The following is a 22,150-nucleotide window of genomic DNA, read 5'->3' as shown; positions in this document are numbered from 1 at the left end:
TATAGCTTCGTGTCACAAAACAGCCACAGTTCACCTCCAGGACATCCCTCTGTGCCTCCTGCCTGCTCTGCAGCCGCTCCTGCTGAAACCAGTGAAGCACATGAAGGAATCCCAGGAATGATCACCTTGTTAGGCATACACAACTTTCCCCCCTAAGCCTTGCAGCCTGCGGGCCCTATTAGTTTGCTGCTTGGCTTAACACAGGAGAGAGAGATAATACTGTGGCACTTGAGGAGGTTGATTTGTTTGTCCCACAAAGAAAAGCAGCAAACTAAGGTCGTGCCCTGCCAACAATAGCCAGTCAGCCAACGAGGATAAGAAAGCTCCATCTATTCAACTCCTTTTAGTGCTGTGGTCAGCCCCAAGTGGCAAGAAAGTTTTCAATCTGAGTCCTCTACAAAATAAAAGCACTAAAAAAGAGATTAAAACTCACATTAAACCTTCTTTAAACAAGAAAAAAAAACAAATTTAAATGTCAAAATGAGAACAGTTCTCTGCATAATGTTTGAATAAAATAAAATACAATAAAGAGGACTTTTAGCTCTGTGCTCCTGCTCCGTGCCAGGACTCTTTTTTATTACCCCAGAGACTGAAGGAGGTCAAACCTGTGCTCTGAAACTTGATCTGGGCCAAACATGGGCTGCATTTGCTTCATACATTCCAGCAGGAAAAATATTGACCCGCTGAGAACGAAATTAAAGATAGAGCCTCTGTTGACACAGCTGCTTTGACCCTGCACAGATTTTACCCGAGCACGAGGGAAGTCAGCGGCGATCATTACACAGCAGACTGATCAAATCGTCTCAGCCTCATCCAGGGGTTTCAGCGCATTTACTCAAATACTGCAGGACATGCAGTCGGTGGTTTGATTTACTCGACTGTTCATATTTTCCTTTTTTAATTATATATTTTAACATGACAGACAAACAGATGACTTTATCTGATTGCTCAGGTTGCTTGCATCTTGCGTCATGCAAAACTCCTTCAGGTAGTTTTCTTTTTCACAAGGTTCATGATTATTTTTCTTTTGTTGTTTTACAGCTGTCATTCATGTCTAGAGTTTTTTGATACAAGGTGATTTATGCCAGGGCATAGTCGGTAAAAATTCAGGTCATCAAAATATTCTGAAGAAGATCCTCCTGAGTATTTCTCATAGATCAGTGCTCTGTGCAGTCCAGGGGGAATTAAGAGGGTAAGTAGCAGCCAGATGCTGATCATCAAATGCAGTGATTAACTGATCATCAGCCAGTGTGAGCACCTCTATAAAAACAGATGTTTTGGCAGCTTGTTGGCGTGGAGCTTTCAGAAGTGGGTTAATACAATGCCCTGGAGAAAAGATGTTGGCAATGATCTTAAAGAAGCAAATGTTGCTGACCGTAAATCTGGGAAACGGAGGGCATTTCTAAAGAATTTGAAGTCTATTATTCTACACGGACAAGAATTATGCACAAGTGGAAAACATTCAAGACATTTGCCAAAACTACAAAAAAAAGAGTTGCATATCAGACTCTATGCATCTCAGTTAGCATATTAAATGTTAAAGTTTACGACTGTAGAATTGGAAAAAGATGGCTTGTTTGGAACGGTTGCTTGGAGAAAGCCTCTTCTCTTAAAAAGAACATAGCACAGCTTATGTTTGCAAAGTTAAATTTGAACAAACCAGAAAACCTCTGGACAGATGAGACCAAAGAGAAACTAAACACAGTATATCAGCACAAACACCTCAATAATAGCCGTCAAGCACGGTGGTGGAAGGGTGATGATTTGGACTCGTTTTGTAGTCATGGGACCTGGACACCGTACAGTCAGAGCGGACCATGAGCTCCATGTGAGGCCATCTGTCCAGCAGACAAAGCCTGACTGAAATCAGGTCATGCAACAGGACAATGATCCCAAGAACAGCAGAAGATCTACAAGAGAATGGTTAAAACAGAATGAAGGTGCTGCCAAAACCTTCCTATTCTTAGAAACGCATTTATTCTGGAGTATTAAATGCTCCTCTTCTCAAACATTTTACAGTGTAGATATCATTTATGGATGCAATTTGCACTACTTGCTTGCATTGTGTTATCACTGTTGTACATGTAAATTTTTTCACCCCACAGTATCAGGCCCTTACTAAGCACATGTGGCACTTTATTGTAAACTGCACAGTTTTTTTATTCTTTTCCTTCAGCTAGTATCTAAAATGGGTTTTTTTTAAGCTTCATTGTGCAAGATGACAGTATACTTTTTAAACAAACGGGGCAAGTTTGTGTGTGAAATATAAAACCTAGAAACATTCACCACCACAGCTATGGCACAGTGAAGACCAGCCCAATTTCCATATCTGAACCCTCGAGTGCACTTAGACTGAAAGGAGGGGGAGAAGTTTGAACTAGAAACTTAAACTTAAAAAGAACATGATGCACAAAATATTCTTTAAAAAAAATGTCTAAAAGAAAGAAAGTCTTGAGAGGAATAGTTGTCAGGAGGTCTGCACCAAGCAAAAAACAGGTGAGAGTAACTGAAATGAAGTTTATTTTAGCCTCAGCAGGATTTAAGTGTACAGAGAGGTAGTGGCAGGAATTTGTCTCGCTCATCCACTCTCCAACTCACAGAGTGCAAATCATCACAGTGCAGCAAAATATTGATTGTCAGTTTATCTGAAGAAATTCCCTGATTTGGTCCAAGGAGGACCCATAAGGTCCTCACGTGGTCCTTACAGGCACTGCTGATGTACACAGCGGGAACAGCTCATCACAGACAGGTAAGAGTTTAAACATGTTTTAAATCAAAGCGTTTCCAGTATAAAACAGCTTTAATGTGTGCAGCTTTGTTCGGAGATGCTAGAAAAATCACGTTAAGACAGAAAAGCATCTTCCAGAAGATGTGTGAGTAACACTGTGATGTCACTAATATCAAAAGAAACCTGCATGATGAATGGTGATTACAAACTTGTAATTTTACTGCTCATTAGATTATATAAAACTGTATAAAAATGAATGTGTACAAAGTCCCTCATTTACTGTTCCCTAAAAAACAAAAAAAAACAAAAACAAAAACACAAACACAAAACCTCTTACTGAGAGGAGATTTTGTATTTATAGCTACAAATAACTTAAAAAAAACATCCTGGCACATTTCACTTCATATACCCTTGATTTCCAATCATTAAAATAAAATAAAAAAATAAAAAAAATAAAAAAAGGAAATATTTTGCATTTAACTCAATGATAAAAAATAAAATGTATATTCAGATACTGTGTGTAAATGTGACCTATTAGATTAAAAAGGAAGGGGTCAAAACTGGATATCGGTTACAAAGACATTACAGGTTTCATTTGTTTACAATGCATTCAATGCTGGAATAATCATTGACAAGCATGTTTAACCCATTAAAGGAAGATCCACTCAGAGTAGAAAGAAAAATGTTGGAAGATGGGGCTTAACGCAGGAATATAAAATGAACATTTTAAAACCGTATTTACAAAAATTTTCACTGGACAGGACAAAACATCATTGCCTTTGTGATTTCACCAATTAATCAAAGAGCTGCTCTAATAATACTGAGTGAATTCATGGACGTTGAAGCTGCTGAAGTGAGGATTTTATTTATCTCACCTAGCTGGAAAGTCTTAATATTCACAGCTCAGTGTTTACAGGAGCACATGGCACAGCTCTCCAGCCGTTTGGTGTGACAGTGTTGCACATAAAGCAGCTTTACTTCCAGCCTCAGAGTTTGTTTATAAAGAAAAGGTCGATAAGAGGTTGTCCTGACTCGAAGAGCGCTTGTACCCCGAGGAAGAGCTGAAGTACGTCTCCCCATCGGTGCTGATGTCATCGTCTTCGTCGTCATCCAGATTGCTGAGCAGCGAAGCAGGCGAGTTCTTGCGTCTGAACAAACAAAAACAAACAAAACTATTAAGAGTGTTCTTGTTATAATGTGTGTGTTCTTTGACATTACTAGAGCAGCTCTGCATTATTTGCAGGCCCTAAATCCATCCTGAGTGTGAGCTCCTCCTCCTTGCACCTCATAAACTAAAGGTTTGAACAGGGACAAGGTGGAGCTTCTGTGAGATTATTACATTATGCATCTCTGTGTGACATCATAAAGATCTGAGAGCAGAAAAAACTGCCTGAAACACACCTCTGACTTGTACAAACACAAACTTCATTTTTAACAGGAGTGTTCACCATTGTTACTGTAGGTCTTTAAAAAATAAGCAAACGTAACCTGACCATCTACAAATTAAATTCCTACATCAGATTTTAATTTCTGACTTTCTAAGACCCTTCAATGACCTGCAGGAGCCCACCAACTTAACTCAAGTGGCATAATTATTTAATTAGTAACTGTAATCTAATTCATTTCAGATACAATAATGGTAAATGGTCTGATATTTATGTAGAGCGTGTGCAGTCTAAGTATTTTAAGCACTCTACTCTTGCCCAAAGGCACGTCAACATGCAGGAAGGAGCCCAAAAAGACCTCCAAGCTCAGCCTCCTGAGTTTGTGCTTTTACCTCAACTCGCTTCGCAGAGCTTTGAGCTGACTCTGGAGCTGCTCGTTGGCCTCCTGCTGCTCATCGAAGTCTCTCTGCAGCTTCTTCTTGCTGTGCTCAAGTCGGTCTATCTCCTCCTCGGCCTCGTCCATCTGTCTCTTCAGTGCCTTCAGACGCAGATTTAACTTCACGAAGGGGGAAAAGAAAAACATGTCTAGAGTTAAAAGAGTTCTACTAAGATCAAATTGTATTTTCTTTTTCTTTCTTTTTTTTTATTTGCCTGATAAATTATTAGTCTTGACATTTGTCTAAGTCAGAGCAAAGAGAGTTTAATGACTGTTAGAGTGGGCATGAAGGTAAGGGTTACATACTTGGTCCTTTTGATCTTGCATTGATTGCTGTTCTTCCTCAACTTGCATCATCATCTCTTTTACCTTCCTCTCCAGCCTGCGGTTCACCAGCTGCATGTTAGCGCGCTCCCTGAAACACAGGCGATGCATCACTAAACATAAACATGAGCTAATAATTCAGACCAGCGTACATTTTATGACGCAAAGACCTACAAGCTGATCAAATTCTTTAATATGTTTGATCACACAGAGTCCGACGATCTCCCAGTGCAAACTAAACTATACATTTAGATAAGCTCCAACTTTCTGACTCTGTGTCCTAAATCCATGTGTTCAGGTATAAACTTTCATCTGAAGCTTTAAACTAAACTCTCACCGTTTCCTCTTACATCACCTCAACCACAGCACCCCTCAGCTCTATTCCCAGTTGGAGTTCCCATCTCACCTCTCCTCCGCCTCCAGCCTCTCCTCCAGCTCATGTATGCGTTCCTCCAGCTGAGGTACCTGGCCCTCTCTGTTGGACTTCTGGGAGCCTTCTAGATGACTCACTCTGGCCTTCAGATCCTTATTCTAGAGAGGGCAGGGAGAGAAAACCACTGATGTGTTTGACAAATGTATGTTTATACCATAATCATGTCTGTGTACAGATAATAAAATGATGGAAATGGACAAATCAAATGAATGTGATGAAAAGACAAATGAAATGAGTGTGTGTTTTGGACTGAGTCTGTAGCTGTTATCCTCCAGACAGGAGTGTGTACCTGTCTCTCCAGAGCAATCTTGTCACACTCCAGGTCCTGTCTGCTAGCCCTCTCCTGCAGGAGTTCATTCCTCATCTGCTCCACCTGTCAAGCCGAGTCCAGACACTGTCATCGCTACAGTCCCACACAGTCTGACAATAGTTATGATCAGACACTGACTCACAGCAGAAACCCACGTAACACCTACTGAGCCAAAATGCTAAACAATAGAAAAGTTAATGCTGTGTGAGCTCTGCTTAATTGGTGAGCAGGATTTCCTTGCTTGACTGCATTCCACCCTTTTATTGTGATTGTGATGCCAAACTGTCAGAGACACAAGGTTGTAGTACAAAAAAAAGACAAACCAAAAACCCCACAGGTAGCTGACAGTAGTTTCTATGACGCAAGAGTCAAAACGTCCTGTATTCATAGAAACACAGAATGGCCTCTGTTTCATCTGAAATATCATCAAATCCCCTGATATTACTGACCGATAAAGGCATATTTTTTGCTTTGCAATAAGCTCCACTGCATTCACACCTTCTCGTTATCAGACACTTTCACTCAATCCAACAGACCTGCTACTCTTCATTGTGATCTGGTGATCTTCGAATAAAGCAGAGTTTCTGTTTAAAGGATTGTCTGGTTTCCAGGTGCCTCTTCAGCTTGCTTGGCAACTTGTTGCTCTAACCTGACATCGAGCATTAGTTTCTTCTGTCAGTTTGTTTTCCTTTAAGAGGTGTTGTGTGGGTTACTCTACAACTTGGTGATAAGTTTCACATCATCAAAAATTGCATCTTCCTCTCTAACTCTGATGTGTGCCATTATGGTAAATTTATACGTCACTCATTTTTAGTGCAGCTCAACTAATATTTGGCTGCCACAAATCCCATGGCACACCTGGGCTCCCCTTGAGCCAAACCCACGTCATCTGAGATACACTGCTGTAAAGAATATGTCTGTGTGGGCTTTCAGATAGTACAGAAGGTATTAGTGTTTAACAAGTTGATAAGCGAGGATTAAATATAAAGCCAAAAGCAACAGCAAGGCAACTTAACTTACGGAAAACAACAGCAAAAGGAAACATTGATCCTGGATTTGTCCCCTGGAGACAAAATCCCCCTCCAACACTTATTTTAACCATTCGAACAAAGTAGTTTTGTTTGTATCGAGAATTTTAGTAATATAGCCAAGGGTTGAGATGCTGGACACAGATTCACCATTTCAACCATGTTCAGTTTTTATGCTAAGCTAAAGCCCCTTTCAAACCTGCCAGCTTTAAATCAGCATTATGGTAACTTTTTGGTAAAAGTTGTTACCTGAACCTTATTCGGGTGGACCTAGAAACATTTTAACTGCAGGCAGACAAAAATGACAAATAGCTGCACACAAAATTAGGACTGTTCACATCTCTTATGTATCTTTGTGAGTTGCTCAGCTCACCAGAGAATGCCCTAAACAGCAATAACACACACATAATGATGTTTTATCTCATCAGCTGTTCCTAATTTGCAATAAGATTAAAACATTTGTCTATGATGCATTTTTCGTGTTCCCAATCGAGTAGAGCGATCTCACTTTCTGAGCCTCAGGGGCGGGGCAGCTGCAGCACACACACTCACACACTCTTGTGATGATGGGATCACAAGGAGTAAGAGATTTAAACAAATAAATGTGTCGTTTTCACTTAATTCAGCAGGGTGTATGATGCCAACCGTTGTTGCTAAAAATGCAGGTAAATGCTTGTATGGCAAATATCACTATTACTGTGGCACTCTCGCCATTGTTGTAACTATGTGTGAATAAACCTTTAACAAACATTAACATAAATGTCTGACTTGCAGAAGGTTGTTAAGAGGTTAGCAAAGACAGAGGTTTGCAAGTCATGCACCCTTTATGTGGAAAGGCCTTTTTGTTTAAAAAAATATGTCATAAGTTATGAATCCTGTGTAAATCCATCAAACTCAATCCACAAAAGCACTAATGGTACCTCAGAGAACACAGTACTGGGTGTGAGACTTTAGAACATCTGACTGAGAGTTAAAGTAAGATGACTGTTTTTTGACAGTAGTCTGGTGGCTGTGATGAGTCCATGAGCACATCCTTACTCCCTGTTCAGCAGCACTGTCTGACAGCAGCTTGAGTGCTAAAAACTCTTCTAAATTGTTTGTATGCAAAAAAAAAAAAAAAAAAAAAATATATATATATCTATCTATATATATATCTATATATCTATATATATATCTCTATATATATATCTCTATATATATATCTCTATATATATATCTCTATATATATATCTATCTATCTATCTATATATATCTCTATATATATATATATATATATATATATATATATATATATATATATATATATATATATATATATATATATCTATCTATCTATCTATCTATCTATCTATCTATCTATCTATATATATATATATATCTATCTATATATATATATATATCTATCTATATATATATATATCTATCTATCTCTCTATCTCGCCACAATGAACAAACTTTAATGAATCTCAGTCTGTGACACATATATATGATTTTTTTTTAAAGAAAGAGTTGTTTGTAAATGAATCAATATGATGAATAAATTCAACTTGTATTGTTTCTGTGTTTAATGCTGATATTATTAGATCTTACAAACACAGATATAAGACCTGTACAGATAATATCATCTGACACTGAAGAAAACAGCGATTAGCACAATTTCTAAAACTATTCCTTCAGTACTTCTGTCATCACACATCACCTCAGTGGATATTGGATCGACTCAGAGAGGCCTGACTGTTCAGTGATAACCTAGTTCAAAAGAAAAGGGGCGAATGAAAACTAATCAATACAGCAGTGATGGCTCTTTGTGAGAGGAGCTGAGAATTGGTGATATTTTATGCCAATTAGTGGGTGACAGTGGGCTGCTCTGATGAACGATGGCCCCTATAACTGGTGCACCCAGCACAGTGCTTGAGGGAGCTGAATCAGCAGACTGGAACATACAGCGAAACTAATCTGCTTTGTGAGAGACGGCAGGAGAGTAGAGGGGAGATTACTCTCATTTAGACAGGAGAGGAGCACCTGGTGCCAGGAGAGACGCAGGTGTTCTTCCTGCTGCCTCCGCTGCAACCGCACCAGCCCTCCACCCCATAGCCCTTCACCCACCTCTCTCTCCTCCCCACAGACATTTGAGCACATGCACCAGCACATACCCGCACGCACGCACGAACGCACACACACACACACTCTGCTGGCACTCAACCTATTCCACTCTTGCCGCACAAAGCTCGAGTGTTGCCTTGACAACCGACCTCAGCCTCATGCTGAACCAATGCCACTTTGTCACAATGCCACTCTTTCCTCTCTGCAAAGATTTTTTAAAAGGGGGGACCATTTATGCAGGTTTAAATACTCTAATGAATTGCACTGGGGCTCTCTTGATGTCGCTGCTCACTTTATTTAAAATTTTGGTTACAACTTCAAAATACGTGAAGGGAATTTGTCCCAAAGCCAAATCTTAAAAGCCCGCCTTTGGCCCCAATAGTTGTTAAAAAAAGAAAGGGAAAAAAAAAGAACTATCTGTGGCTCCATAGTTTTGTGGTATTTTTTAAACTCCAGAGCCAGCTTCCTCCCTCTGATTATTAAGATCTCCCCTATGGACAAACAAGTGTTAAAAGTACATGCAATTTATCTAAATCTTACTTCACAGTGTCTCTGTCAGCAGTTTTATCACAGTGGAAGGAAAACTGGAGCGTTTGCTTGCAAGGACAGAAAAAAGAAAATCTGACTTCTAGCACAAGAATGAGATTTGTTCTCAAGCCAAAGTTACTGAAGCATAATTTCCAAGTGCACTCCACAACCTGAAAACTTGAGACATTTGGCAACTTGCATATTTTGGCTCAGGCGGTGCATTAAGAAGGGTCTTTTGTGGCTGATGCATGAAAATTGGATAGACACTCCTAGACCATGCTGGTGAGCTGCCAACCTGAATGATTATGCAATATCATCTTACAAAGCAATAACCCATCCACTTTATCCAGACCAGAAAGAAAGAGAGAATTTTTGAGTACTGATATTACATGTAAAGACACAGACACTTGAAAAAACCCATGAACCTGCACAAGAATCACACACATCAACTCTTTAAGGACACATCTGAGACCCGAAGCTGTTATATGGAGGTCAAATGTCCCTTTTCATTTAGAGATTAGTGGTTGCAATCATGATGTTAGAAATGGAAGACAAAGTGACAGGAGATCTAGAACTCATTTACAGGCTGACATAAAACAGAGACACGTCTTTGTGTGTACGGACAGGTGAACACTGATGATGAAAACGTGTTGAGTGTTGAGTGTGTTTCACCTGCTCTCTTCCTCGGTCTATCCTGTCCATCAGATTGTCTCCACTTTGACGCTCCTCTTCAAGGTTCATTTCCAGCTGAGCAATCCTCTCCTACAAAGTGAAGCAGTTACATCTTTATGAAGAGTGTGTTTTGCCATCACTGCTCTCTGTAAATCTTCATACAAAATTGTGCGAAATTAAGATTTGCCTTTAAAAAAACTTTTAAAATAAAAAATGTTGAAAGGATACTTCTGGTCTTTTGCAATAATGTAACAAAGCAGTCATTAGTAGCTTGTGTACCTCCATGAGTTTGACGTGTCTGGATTTTTCCTCTTTAGACAAGGCGTTTTTCTCAGCCTCAGCTTCAAGATCACGAACTCTTTTCTCTAGCGTATTCTCCTTGACCAAGGCCTCATCTCGCTCCCTCTGAGACTGTCGCACTTCCTCCTCCCGGCGCAACAACTAAAACCAGAAACATTTATATATTTCACTATGATCTTATGACATACATTTTATTTCTGGTCCTTGAACATTTGAGCACTTTTAAAATAGTGACATTATCTTTTTCAGCATCAACTCTAATCTTATCAAGTGTTAGTGCTGAAGTGATGAGCAACAGTTAGTTGCTGTTTAGCGATAGTATTAATATGATATAATATACACTCCCCTGGGTGACTAATGCATCCAGCACAGTAAGTGTTTCCCTCAGCTGCAGTGCCCCTCACAGCTGGAAAACTGCCCTCACTGCTTAATGCTAAGACTGGAAATTCATCATCTGCCCTCTTTTTACTCCCACAACAGATATTTGCCCATTAGTGTAAAATTGTTATGTGGTTATTCATGTAATGATCTGAGCAATACTTTAAGTACGGCACTGCACTGTTAGAAGTATAACTGGATAGTTGTGCATCTTTTATTGGATCTTATTTTTAAATTTATGCGATTACAAAATCTGTGGAGTAAAACCTCTAACTTCAGGCCGTCTTCATAGTCGGCTTGTAAAAAGAGATTTATACGTACAAGATGCTCACTCGATAATTCAAGTAAAGAAGGTGGATGTATGTAGCCTACACTTCATATGGTAGAGGACTATTGGAACGTTTGAGAACAGCTGGAAAATGTGGACTAAATGAAGCAGTCCAGGGCCCTATTTCAGGAAGCCGGTTTAGAAAACTCAGAGTGAAAAACGATACTCAGGGTTGAGTAACCCCAAACTGTCCAACTCGGAATATTCGGTTTCAGAAAGGCTGATAACAATTAGTTCAGTCAACGCGGAGTTGCTTTAACCCCAAGTTAAGCGCACGCACGAGGATACATAAAGCCCTGATTAGTGGAGCACAGATTAAGCGAGTCACCATGGAGACTGAGGGAAAGAAGGCGCGGTCAATGTATTTTACAGCGCTTGAGGCCGAAATTCTGATGGCAGCATATGCTGATAACATGCAAATTTTGCGGAAAAAAAGTAACACAGCATCAGCTGCAAAAGAAAGGGAGCATGCATGGCAAAACATAGCCGACAGAGTCAATGCGTGAGTGTTAATTTAAACATTGATCTAGGGATTTCCACCCATATAACACATTATTTTATTATATTTTATTTTGTATTTTATACATTTTATTTTGTGATGTGATGTGAGCGCAGGTGCAACCCAACAGGCCCCAAACGTTCCTGGCAGCAAGTAAAAATGAAATATAAAAATATAGTCCAAACAGGTAAGGTGTAATTGTATTATGAGCCATAGTGCTTGGTCTGTTTGTCCGATGTAAATCAATTGCAGTTAGAGGCTACATTAATTTCCCCTCTGTAAGCACTTATTGAAATTATCTGAGCACATTACAAGTACATATTTGCTTACTCTGTATGCTCAAATGTGACCCGTTATAGCCAACAGAAAAAAAAAAAGCGGAGGCCCGAAAAACAGGTGGGGGTCCTCCACCACCACCACTCACAGAGGCTGAGCAGTTGGCTTCCACATTTGTGATAATGTTGGCAGCATCACATATGATCTTCACAGTGCAGAGAACACAAATTAGCATCCATTACTATAATGAAATAATTTGTTAGTTTGAAATGCTACAGGGAACTATGTACCTGTACATTAATGCTGTGGAAAGACTTCCTGTTCACATAGTCTCCTTCATTTACTGAAGGAGCAATGATTGGAATGTGAGTGCCATCTATACAGCCAATCACGCCTGGGAACCGTGAGAATAAATGTGAAATTTAAGTAGTAGTTCAAGTATCACCACATCATAAATTAAGTTTTGTTCATCCTGATACCTGCAATTTTGTGGAATCCCTCTTTGATAAATCTTGTGGGTCTATGACCAGGGAACACCACAAACGAGTACAGGAGACGTTTCAGTGCAACTGTAACATTCCTGACTGCCCGAAAGACGGTAGCCTTGGAAACGTGCTCAGCGTCACCAATATTATACAGAAAGCTCCCGTTTGCAAAAAACCGAAGTGCAATACAAATAATATGTACAGAACTGAGAGGATGTCCGCGATGTGTCACATGAGCAATATTAGGCCTGAGGATGTTATTCAAATAAATTATAGATTGTGCTGAAAAACGGTAACGTTCACACAGAAAATCATCAGGAAATGATAAAATGTCCGAACGCGCTCTAATCACTCTCTCCCGGCGGAGAGCTCTGCGGAGAATTTGGGCTTCAACATCTACTGGCTCTTCAAGGAAGGAGCACGCCATGTCTGACACTTCCTACAGTCAGGTTTCCGACAAAGAGGCGGAGAAGGTCAGGGTTAGTTGAAGTAAACCTGCTAGGGGGCAGGTTAGCTTCACGGAGTGTGTCGTCATAGTAACTCACTCAGAATTAATCTAAACTCGCTTTGTGAAACCGAAAACCCAGAGTTTTCGTTAACTCAGGGTATACTTACTCAGAGTTTGCACTAAACCGGCTTTCTGAAACAGGGCCCAGAGCACTGAATTTCTTGGGAAAGGTAAGTGGAGGAGGAGGATGTGAATCAGCCAGCACAACTTTCACAACAATGATTTCACAGCGCTAACATCCTCCTCTTCCTGTGCACCAGCAGGATAAAGATATCATAGCATGGATGCTGACAGAAAAAAAAAGGAAAAGCCTGGACACTGACCTTATCTTGACAAATGAACTCTGTTCACAACCACATTGTACATACAGACAGACATGCAATGTAGAGCTCCATGTTTGCCCAGATCAGCAAATCAGTAAAACTAAAGGCTGGCCTATTATACATGTGAAAAAAGCCTGCAACTAATGACTACAGGTTTCAGAGAACAGTTCACATAAAAAGGCCTGTCTTTTTTCTTCTTCTTTTTTTGAAAGGCAGCCTCTTGTGGTTTCAAGAAAAAAAATTAAGGCAGAGTCTGCCAATACCTCTTTTTAAAGGTACCCGTGGAGTTTTCATTATAAACAGGCACTGCTTTGTTTACAGCATTAGAGCTCTGGGACACTGAGTGTATCCTTAAGGACTAGCAAGCATGTTTAATACATTTCCTACCTCAAGACCTATTAGCAAACAGTCATCATCTTTTCTTCCTGTACTGGCACATTAGTTCCAACAAGTTCTACCTCACTGTGCAGTCAGGAGAAATGTGTACAGAACCCTGTGAATGTTACTAAAGCAAACAACAAAAACAATATTCACTTTCCAGAACTAGATTTCATTACCTCTACATGGTACCACTGAGTATTCTTTTTGCTGTGTTTACACTTTTTCCACACATTCACTAATACAAGAAAGTGTCAAATTTTTATTCTCTCAAAAGGTTTAAACTCACTGCTAATCAGTTATATAAGCAGGGCTCGCGAAATCGCTAGCGTGACATCCCAGAGCTAGTGATATCTCCGGTCGGGCGACCAAAATCAATCTAGCGATCGGGCTAGCGATTTTGCGGGCCCTGATAATCATAACTTTACACACAATGTGTCTCACACAAATGATCTACCAGAATTGCAGATAAAACACAAAATCTTAGCCCAGTGATCTATGTACCATTATCTGCATTACTCACTGATGCTATACACAGTTTTTGCATCACACATTGTGACATTTCTCCAGGACCAAACTGTTTCAGAGGTCACCAAAAAGAAAATCTTAACTGCCCTACCTCCATAAATAAATATTTTATGTATAAATGAAACAACTTAAGGCAAGCTCATTTCAACATAAATGATTCTTTTTCATCAAAAACATTCTTCACATTCCAAAGAGCTGACAATGATAAACTGCACGACTAAAAACAATGCCAAGGGGTCACACACAAACAGAGCTTTTCTATTACTTGAATTGGCTAAATTCTTTCACTTTAATATTATGCTTTGGGTTTGAAAGGGCAGCGGGGAGCAGAAATACCTAAGTGCTGACATCACTCTCTGAAAGTAAAGATTGATGTTGGTAGGAGTGCTCAAACTGGCTGACTCAGAACAATAGCTCATAATGTGCTGGTCTGCATGGAATTGCTCAGATAGGCTAACTGATAACAGCCTTGATCTGGCCACTGTGTCATTTCTTCTTATTGTGTTTACCTCATTTTGTAGGGTTTTGGTAGTCACCAGGTACTTCTCCAACTCCTGTCCTCGCTCTTTGAGAAGCTTCTGCAGCTCGGCCAGCTCCCGGCGGTTCTTCTCCTTATAAATATCAATCTGCTCCTGAAGCTCGCGAGTGGACGACTGGGATGCCTCCACGATGTCATTCATCTGAAGGTGTGGTGACAGGGACGGAAGAGGCAAAAGAAAGCAAGATGTTATGAAAAAGTAGGGAATTTTAAAGATAATGATGTGGTTCAGATGCAAGTTTGATAGTATTTTATCATTTGTTTGCACATTGGACTGGACTCCTTTTATAGAGTTATTATATAACATGAACCATCTCAAAAAAATAATGTTCTTCTGGAAAGCTTCCTTTAAACAGGACCCTTTATACACCTTTTATTATTGAACCCTCAAGGTAGCTTTAGATGACTCACAGTTCATAATAATCCACCTTAATCTAATACTGGGCCCTGATGCAGCCCATCACTTCATTCACTCTTCAAAACTATGGTTTTTAGCTATTAATCATGTGCCTGAGATGACTATACTAGGGATATCCATCGCTAAGATTAAGTAATTTGATGAGGACTGCATGTTAAGAATGAGTCAACATCGCTCTTCTAAATAAAAGTTTTTTTTTATCAAAGTTTTCTTGGTTACTCTGCTTTAGTAATGAGTCTGGAAAATAATTTTTGTAACAAAGGTCAAACTGAATAAGCACACGGCCTCCATCTTGTTTGCATAACCTAAAATTCTATTCTCTGCATAACAAAAGCAGACATTCGGTGTGAAATTCATTCAGATCAGAGTGAATAAGTGAATTAGTGAATAAACAAACACTCAGAGACTCACCTCCTTCTGAAGTTTTTCCACTGTACGATCCAGCAGCCTCCTTTCATCCTCTATGTCATTCTTCATGCTCTTTAACTGCTCCTTCTGATTTCTCTCTTCTTGAAACCTCTCCTCCAAATCGTTGTGTTCATTGCTGAGTTTGGTGAAGTTTCTCTGCAGAATGACACAATAACAAATGTGTCAAGTTGTGCATTTGCAACTGTATTATCTAACACAGTGAAGTGTTACTAATCTTACTTGCACATCCTCAAGTCGGATGGTCAAAGCTCTGTTTGCACGTGACATCTCCTCTTCTTGCTCCGTAATTTCAGATAGAGATTCTTCAAGTTGCTTTTTCTCTCTCTGTTAAATGGACATTGTTGCATATGAGACTGTCATTTAGTATACATATAATGATGCTACAAGTGACTGTGTAGAACAAAACTAATAATAGTTGAGACTCTGGAACTCCACCCCTTACCTCCAGTCGACCAACTTTATCCCCCAGCCTGCTCTCCTGCAGCTTGGCTTCGTCAATAATTCGGTTTAGTTTGGCCACCTCATTTTCCAGCTCCTGCGCCCGTCTGCGGAGTCTCTCGACTTCTTGAGTCAGACGTCCTGCTTGGCCCTCTGCTACACCCTTGGCTGCCTCCACTTCTGCCTTCTCTTGCACCACTGTGGCGCTGCTCTGCAGATCAGAACAAAACACAAGGCTTCAGTACAAAGGAAGCAGCAGTCTGTGACACTCAACAGAAAGTGGAATAATGAGGCATGATGGAACATTTGAGACCAACTCAAATACCTCATAACAGAAGCCATTTGTAATACTCAGTCCCCCAGTGGCCTTCCTGTAATTCTCTTACACCTTATAATAAACCACAATTGGAGGTAACTAAATCTGAGCTTTTATTAGCTTCTGCTGATTGAGGGTCAGCAGGCTAGCATTGCAGACCTGTTATGCTAGCCTGCTGGGTTAGCACTACACTACTACCAGGTATTAATACAGACTGTTGTGTGGTATATGTCTGCAGTTGTAACACAGATGAAGTTTCAGGTGCACCAGTCCTTTGAATTTGCCTTATGCCCAAATCTACTAATGCAAATCCTTTTAACTCCTACATTTCAGGGTGGAGTAATGACACTAGTCAAGAACAAGCTCTAGCTGAAAATGTATTCCAAATTTTTCAATTCCCTTGAATCATATGCCTTCAAGATTGTAAATTTCTTTAATCAATGCCAGCATGTTTTTCTGACAGCTGAAAAACAATGATGTCAAACTCTTGGAAGTGGAGCTAGAGCACATCTCGCACATCAACTCGTGTGCAAGTCGTTTTGTATTGTGTTGGTAAACTGTGTTCAGACTCAAAGATAAAACTGTTGTACAGATGGGAAAACACATGTATGCCAGTGTTTTGTCCAAGAGGATGAAAGCAAAATCAATAATGTAGTAGTAAAGAAATTGTTATTAATATCCATCCACAGGGTGGAGTGCTGTGCAGAAGAGAAGAAATGGGAGACACCCAGATATATATGTCAGTGCGCAAGGAGACAGAAACAAAGAAAACTGACTACAGTAGAACCACACAACAGATAACAACAGGTTTCAGTTGCGCTTACACCCTTCTACTGAATAACGTCAGCAGGCAACAGGCTTGTAAAGGTTTGTTTGGAAACAAAAATGTTTTTTGGTATGGAGGTGGAATGTAAGGAAACTGGTTTAGTAGTTTACAGCCTCAGTACAGCGAGGTATGCACGCATGTATGGCCGTGAACACAAAATTACAGAACAAAATCTGTAAACTCGATTTGTCACCATTTTAATATATGACAGAGGTGAAAGTGGTGAAACATTAAATACATAAAAGAAATGCTCAAGGTGGGAAAATATGCGAAAGGACTGCGATAGTACAATCATACGGGTCTTTCTGTGCAGGTCTTTGTTATGCATCACACACTCAGCTGATATCCAAGTATGACACTTCAGGTGTGTTTGTATGTGTGAGTGTACTAATGCACAAAAGCACACAAGGCCTTCTGTGTTTAAGAACCAACTGATTGAAAATGTGATCTAGCTGGTGAGACAGATGAAAGGTAAAAATGTAAGAAAGCAAACAATGAAACCAAAAACTGGTTATTCATTCTCTGGCACTTTCTTACTGAAGAGCTACAAACACCTTCCACAGAAGCAGCATAATCACAGAAAGAGTGTCATGTAAAAATCTAATCTAACCTAATCTAATCTTTGAAAAAGATAAGGAAACAAACTGTTAGTAGATTTTAACTGCAACGCGGAAAAGTTTCCTTTTGTAAATTGTCAGACAATTTATTTACAATTTTTTTTAAAAAAGTTTTAAATGCCTAGTCACCTCCTGAATGCCCTTTCATGACTGATATAAAAGGTGCTTGTTGGTTAGCACATCTTGTCATCACCGTGTGTACAAAGAGGCACGTCCTGTATTAAATACGCGATGGGTGCCTCCCAGTTTCAGGCCAGTCAGACCTGTTTTCCGCTGTCACAACATAACCGCCCTCATCACCCACTCACTGGATAATTTAGTTTGGTCAGACGAGAAGAGCAAGAAGGTTCTGGATTTGAATCAACCAGCCGCCTGAGCCTTTGGGTGGAGTGTTTCTATGTTCTCCACATACCTGCAAAGGTTCCTGCCAGGTACCCTAGCTGCCTCCCACAGTCCAGACATGTCTGTTAGATTACTTGGCAAGTTTAAATTGGCCACTATGACTATGCATTGGCTTTGCAAGCCTGTCCAGGGTGTATCCCGCCTTTCACCGTATGACAGTCGGGATAAGCTCCAGCAACCCTATGATCCCCAACTGGATAAACACCAAGAACATGAATGGATGCCTGGATAGATGGATGAACCACAAAAAACATCTGCAGATTTTATAAAAAAAAAAAGAAAAAAAAAGAAAAGAAAAGGAATTTGCTTTTTATAACATAATACAATTTCTCACCAGCACAAACTGCAGCCTCAAAAGTGGCCAAGTTGAATCAACACCTGTCTCAGGAAATATGACATATAGTGCTATTTCCAGCTTCTGCCTTGGACTCTACTGCCATGGCTTTGTTATTTATATTGTACTGAGACTTGGTCTACTGGTTTTAGTTAAATCTTTGGTTGCATGTACCATCTGAAACTTAACATTTAAGAGCAACTTAGCTTTTGGCTCACAAGGATTCATCTACCTGCCTCCCTAGCCACCTATCCACATAATGTAAATGATAATAGTTCCCATTCTTTGCAGGGTGGATGTATCTTTATCAAATTCCATTACATTTTTCGCTTGATGTGCTTCCATAAACTGGCATCTGGTTGAATAAATAAATACTCAGTTTTTTGTGTAAGTTTAGGCTAAAATGTTTGAGATGATCAGATGTTCTGTGTCAAATTGTGTTACAGCAGCCCTCCAAATGCTGAAAACTAATTAAAAAGCTGACAAATCAGTTTTATAGACAACAAATGCTGGTAACCATCTTTATGACCACTTTCTAGGAAGATTAAACTCTATAATAAATGTGGATTTACCGATTAAATTACTGATTAAAGTGTGATTGTGTTGAGGGCAATAAACAAAGCTGTAACTACAGTAATAAAGGAATAACGTGTGGCATGATGGTGTCTGTGCTCCATTTCTGCATGTCCCACTTCCCACATTGGGTCACGTGTTAAAAACAAGAGCAAAGCCACCCAGCCAGAAGGAGAGAGACCCTTCTGCTGTCTGTGGGAAGAAGTGGGAGGGGATGCAGTGACACGATTAGTCAGTTTTTAATGAAAAGTTTCCCATCTGCATCGTTAATTTATTTTAAGTGACTTTAATAGACCTGCACTATAACACATTTATCTCACAATATCAGGAACACCTGTGAACTTAAGTGTTCATACTGCTAATAGAAAAATCTTTTTTTATTTGGCTCTTAGAGAAATACTGAATTTTAAATTTCTTCAGGGTTTTACTGCCTTAATTCTCTTGCTTTTCACTAGTACAAAAAGTTAATAATTTGTTAAAGCAGTATTAAAGTTTACCCAGCAATCACTGAAGGATTAGTACTAAAGAAACCTCACTTTATCAGCTATTATTTGTTTATTTTGTCTATTTATTATATTCATTTATCACCACTTCAACTTGTGACCAACAACACAAGCTGACTTCAGTGTATTAGTGAAATATCAAAGAAGAATACGTATTAAGATTATACTGCTGTTACACTTGTCCTTCTACCCTAAACTCAAAGATTGACTTGGGACCTCATGTGTACTCTAACTGTTTACCTAGAGTTGCACATTAACTAACTTTGTGCAGTCTTTGAAGCAACTCCAATGCTCAAGCGAAGCGAATACTTAGAAAGGTCGTTTGCTACAGTGAAATCTTGGCTTAGCTTTTCCTACCGACCTATTAACAAACTTCAGAAAAAGAGTAAAGAGTGAAATCCTCAAACAGCTAAAGTGCTGATCATGTCAGAGTAACTTCTATACATCACAGATGAATTTAAGATTATTTCATTGGATATAATGGATTATTTAGTACATTAACTTTCACCTAAAATGCTTGGGCAACAAGTAAACAAATCCAAAATGCAACTCTAATACATTCAAGGTACATGTTATTTTTAAATATTAGATTTACAGTAAACAGATAGAAAGGAAGCTTCTCCAAATAAAGACATTTTCCACACAGGGAGCTGCTAAAATGTCATCCTTTCTCCCCCTTCCTGATTCCTGGTGTTGTTCTTTGTGGGTTTTGTTTTCATTCGGGGGTTTCTTTTCTGCAACTTCAAGATTATAATTATAATGATTAATAGATGTACAAAGAACAAAATCCAAGAAAACCTATTCAGGTAGTACAAGTATATACAAAGAACACTACTGAAAGACTGTTTTCATCAAGGTGAGACTTTGATAAAGACTTTTTTTTTCCTTCCAAAGAACACAAAAATAATTTTACAAGAAGACAGAGAGTAGTGTTCTTCGGATACACTTGTACTGCATGATATTTAGCATGCTTTTCTTGGTTTTACTCTTTGCATAACCACCAGCCCTACTGAAAAGCACCTGTTAGAGCAGCCATTTGAGCCACATAGTGCTTTTTAAAATAATATTAACACATTTTAAAAGAAATGCATTACATATATAATATGTAAAAACAGCTTGGGCCTCAGCTAAGAATTCACCATTCAAAAATTATCACCTCCTCCATCTCCATCTGTGCAGGTACAACAACTGATTCAAGACAGGAAGCTAAGTCAGATGGAGCAGTGACCAAAACATTTTTGGCTTTCCCTTTAGATGAATTTGCAATAGAATATATTAACATTTCTTACCTTCCCAACTTTAGTCAAAACAGAGGTCAAAGGTATGCAAATCTGCTAAAATAAGCACTAAAGGCTACAGGAAGTCTTTTATACATTGTCAGTGCACAAAACACCAGAGGGAGTGTTTGATGTGTTATTTGCATTTATCGGCATGTCACTTGCTTATTCTAACTAATCCTGTTCTTGTCACTGTGGAGTTTAAGTTTTTGACAGCTAGATAGATGGAGTTCTTTGCGGTCCTTGTTGGAAAGGAACTACTACACACACATGACTTAAGAAAATAAAACTGCCCAAGGTCATGTAGAGCTCACCGCCTTTTCTGCATGATGTCAGATTATCTGAACTTAACCCTGATATCAGGAAATTAAACTTGAAAAACTTATTCGGGGAGTGCAGAAGCTGTGATTTGGTTCAACTACTCAAAGTATGTATTACAAACACAACAGCTATCTTTAATTTAAAAAACAGATACCTGACAGACACCCGAAACTAAGGTTAACTGCAACAGGAGACCTGTCATGTACTAATGAAAAAAGGATTGAAGTACAAATTAAAATGTGAAACCTGAGAAGTACTAAAATCTCCTTGGGTAAAAGCGTAATCAAATATAGTCTTGTCCTCAGAGAAATGTGAGTGGAAACCAGCTTTTAAAACAGTCTCTGTGCAAGGCCCCTTTGCAAGGACGTAACAACCAGACAAAATGGCACCAAATAAGTTCTATAAGAGGCACTGATGTTTCTTATTTAAGGAAAATTCAAAGCAAGACAAAGTACAGCTGAAGTAAAGCATTCTGAACCACTTTTTAATAAATAAATAAATTACAAAGCCTTTAACAAACAGTGGTAACACTGTTTGTTCACTCACAGACCACAGAGTGTCAGTAAAATCAGGTATCACAGTCCAGAATAAAGTTCAATCAAATGCTGAGCAGAAACAGAAAGAGACCAGAAAACTGCATATATTCTAGTTTTTTCAGGCCAAAGTTGACAGAAATGAAATAGAGCTATGAGTGAGAAAAGAAACACCCATAATACACATCCCACACAACAAGTCAATCCAGAGAATTTACAACAAACGCAGAGACCTCAGCCCACACATCAATTTACTATCACATTTAATTTCATGTGGCGAAGCAGCCTGCTGGCATTAATCCAAATACAAGATGCAAAAGTATGAAACAGGTTCAGATTCCTCTCTTTGTGGCCAAACCAAACAGAAAGCATAACAACAAACATCTCTGCACATCTCAACAGGAGATGAGTGTTTTACTTGACTTCTGTGAGATGTTTTGGCAGATTGGGCTCCTGCAAAAACAATAAATACAAAAATCCAGGCCACTGCCTAGTTTTACACAAACCTGACCCATGTTTAGCTGTGCTGCAACATTTTCTGAACTGAACACCTGAGTGAGCTGCAGGGTATTTAGTTCCTGGTTTTCATAGCTTTTAAAGTCATCAATCTATAAAGTTATCACCACAGCTCTTTGAAGACCAAGAAGTAAATCGCCTAATATTTCAACAAGATAT

General features: G+C 39.2%; 1 protein-coding gene across 2 annotated transcripts in view; it reads right to left on the bottom strand.

Moving 5' to 3' along the window:
• Positions 1-3,215: 3,215 nt before the first annotated feature.
• cgnl1 (cingulin-like 1) overlaps positions 3,216-22,150 on the bottom strand; it is a 33,301-nt gene continuing 14,366 nt past the window's right edge. Inside the window, exons 9-19 of one of the 2 annotated variants that reach the window (XM_085374286.1) lie at positions 15,778-15,984; positions 15,555-15,659; positions 15,318-15,470; positions 14,460-14,630; positions 10,227-10,388; positions 9,948-10,037; positions 5,596-5,679; positions 5,280-5,404; positions 4,856-4,964; positions 4,506-4,669; positions 3,216-3,876 (exon numbers count right to left, since the gene is read on the bottom strand). In XM_085374286.1, coding sequence (XP_085230412.1) covers positions 3,726-3,876; positions 4,506-4,669; positions 4,856-4,964; positions 5,280-5,404; positions 5,596-5,679; positions 9,948-10,037; positions 10,227-10,388; positions 14,460-14,630; positions 15,318-15,470; positions 15,555-15,659; positions 15,778-15,984 — 1,521 coding nt within the window. In that variant the 3' untranslated portion in view covers positions 3,216-3,725. Of the gene's footprint in view, positions 3,877-4,505; positions 4,670-4,855; positions 4,965-5,279; positions 5,405-5,595; positions 5,680-9,947; positions 10,038-10,059; positions 10,102-10,226; positions 10,389-14,459; positions 14,631-15,317; positions 15,471-15,554; positions 15,660-15,777; positions 15,985-22,150 lie in introns of those variants that run through there. The other variant, XM_085374336.1, reaches the window with a different exon arrangement.

This window comes from Diplotaxodon limnothrissa, linkage group LG1 (assembly GCF_057381915.1).
Source record: "Diplotaxodon limnothrissa isolate DT_005_m linkage group LG1, D_limnothrissa_male_GT1.1, whole genome shotgun sequence".
Taxonomy (NCBI): Eukaryota; Metazoa; Chordata; class Actinopteri; order Cichliformes; family Cichlidae; genus Diplotaxodon; species Diplotaxodon limnothrissa.
Note: the sequence above shows the minus strand (reverse complement) of the source record. Positions and strands in the feature narration are given on the sequence as shown.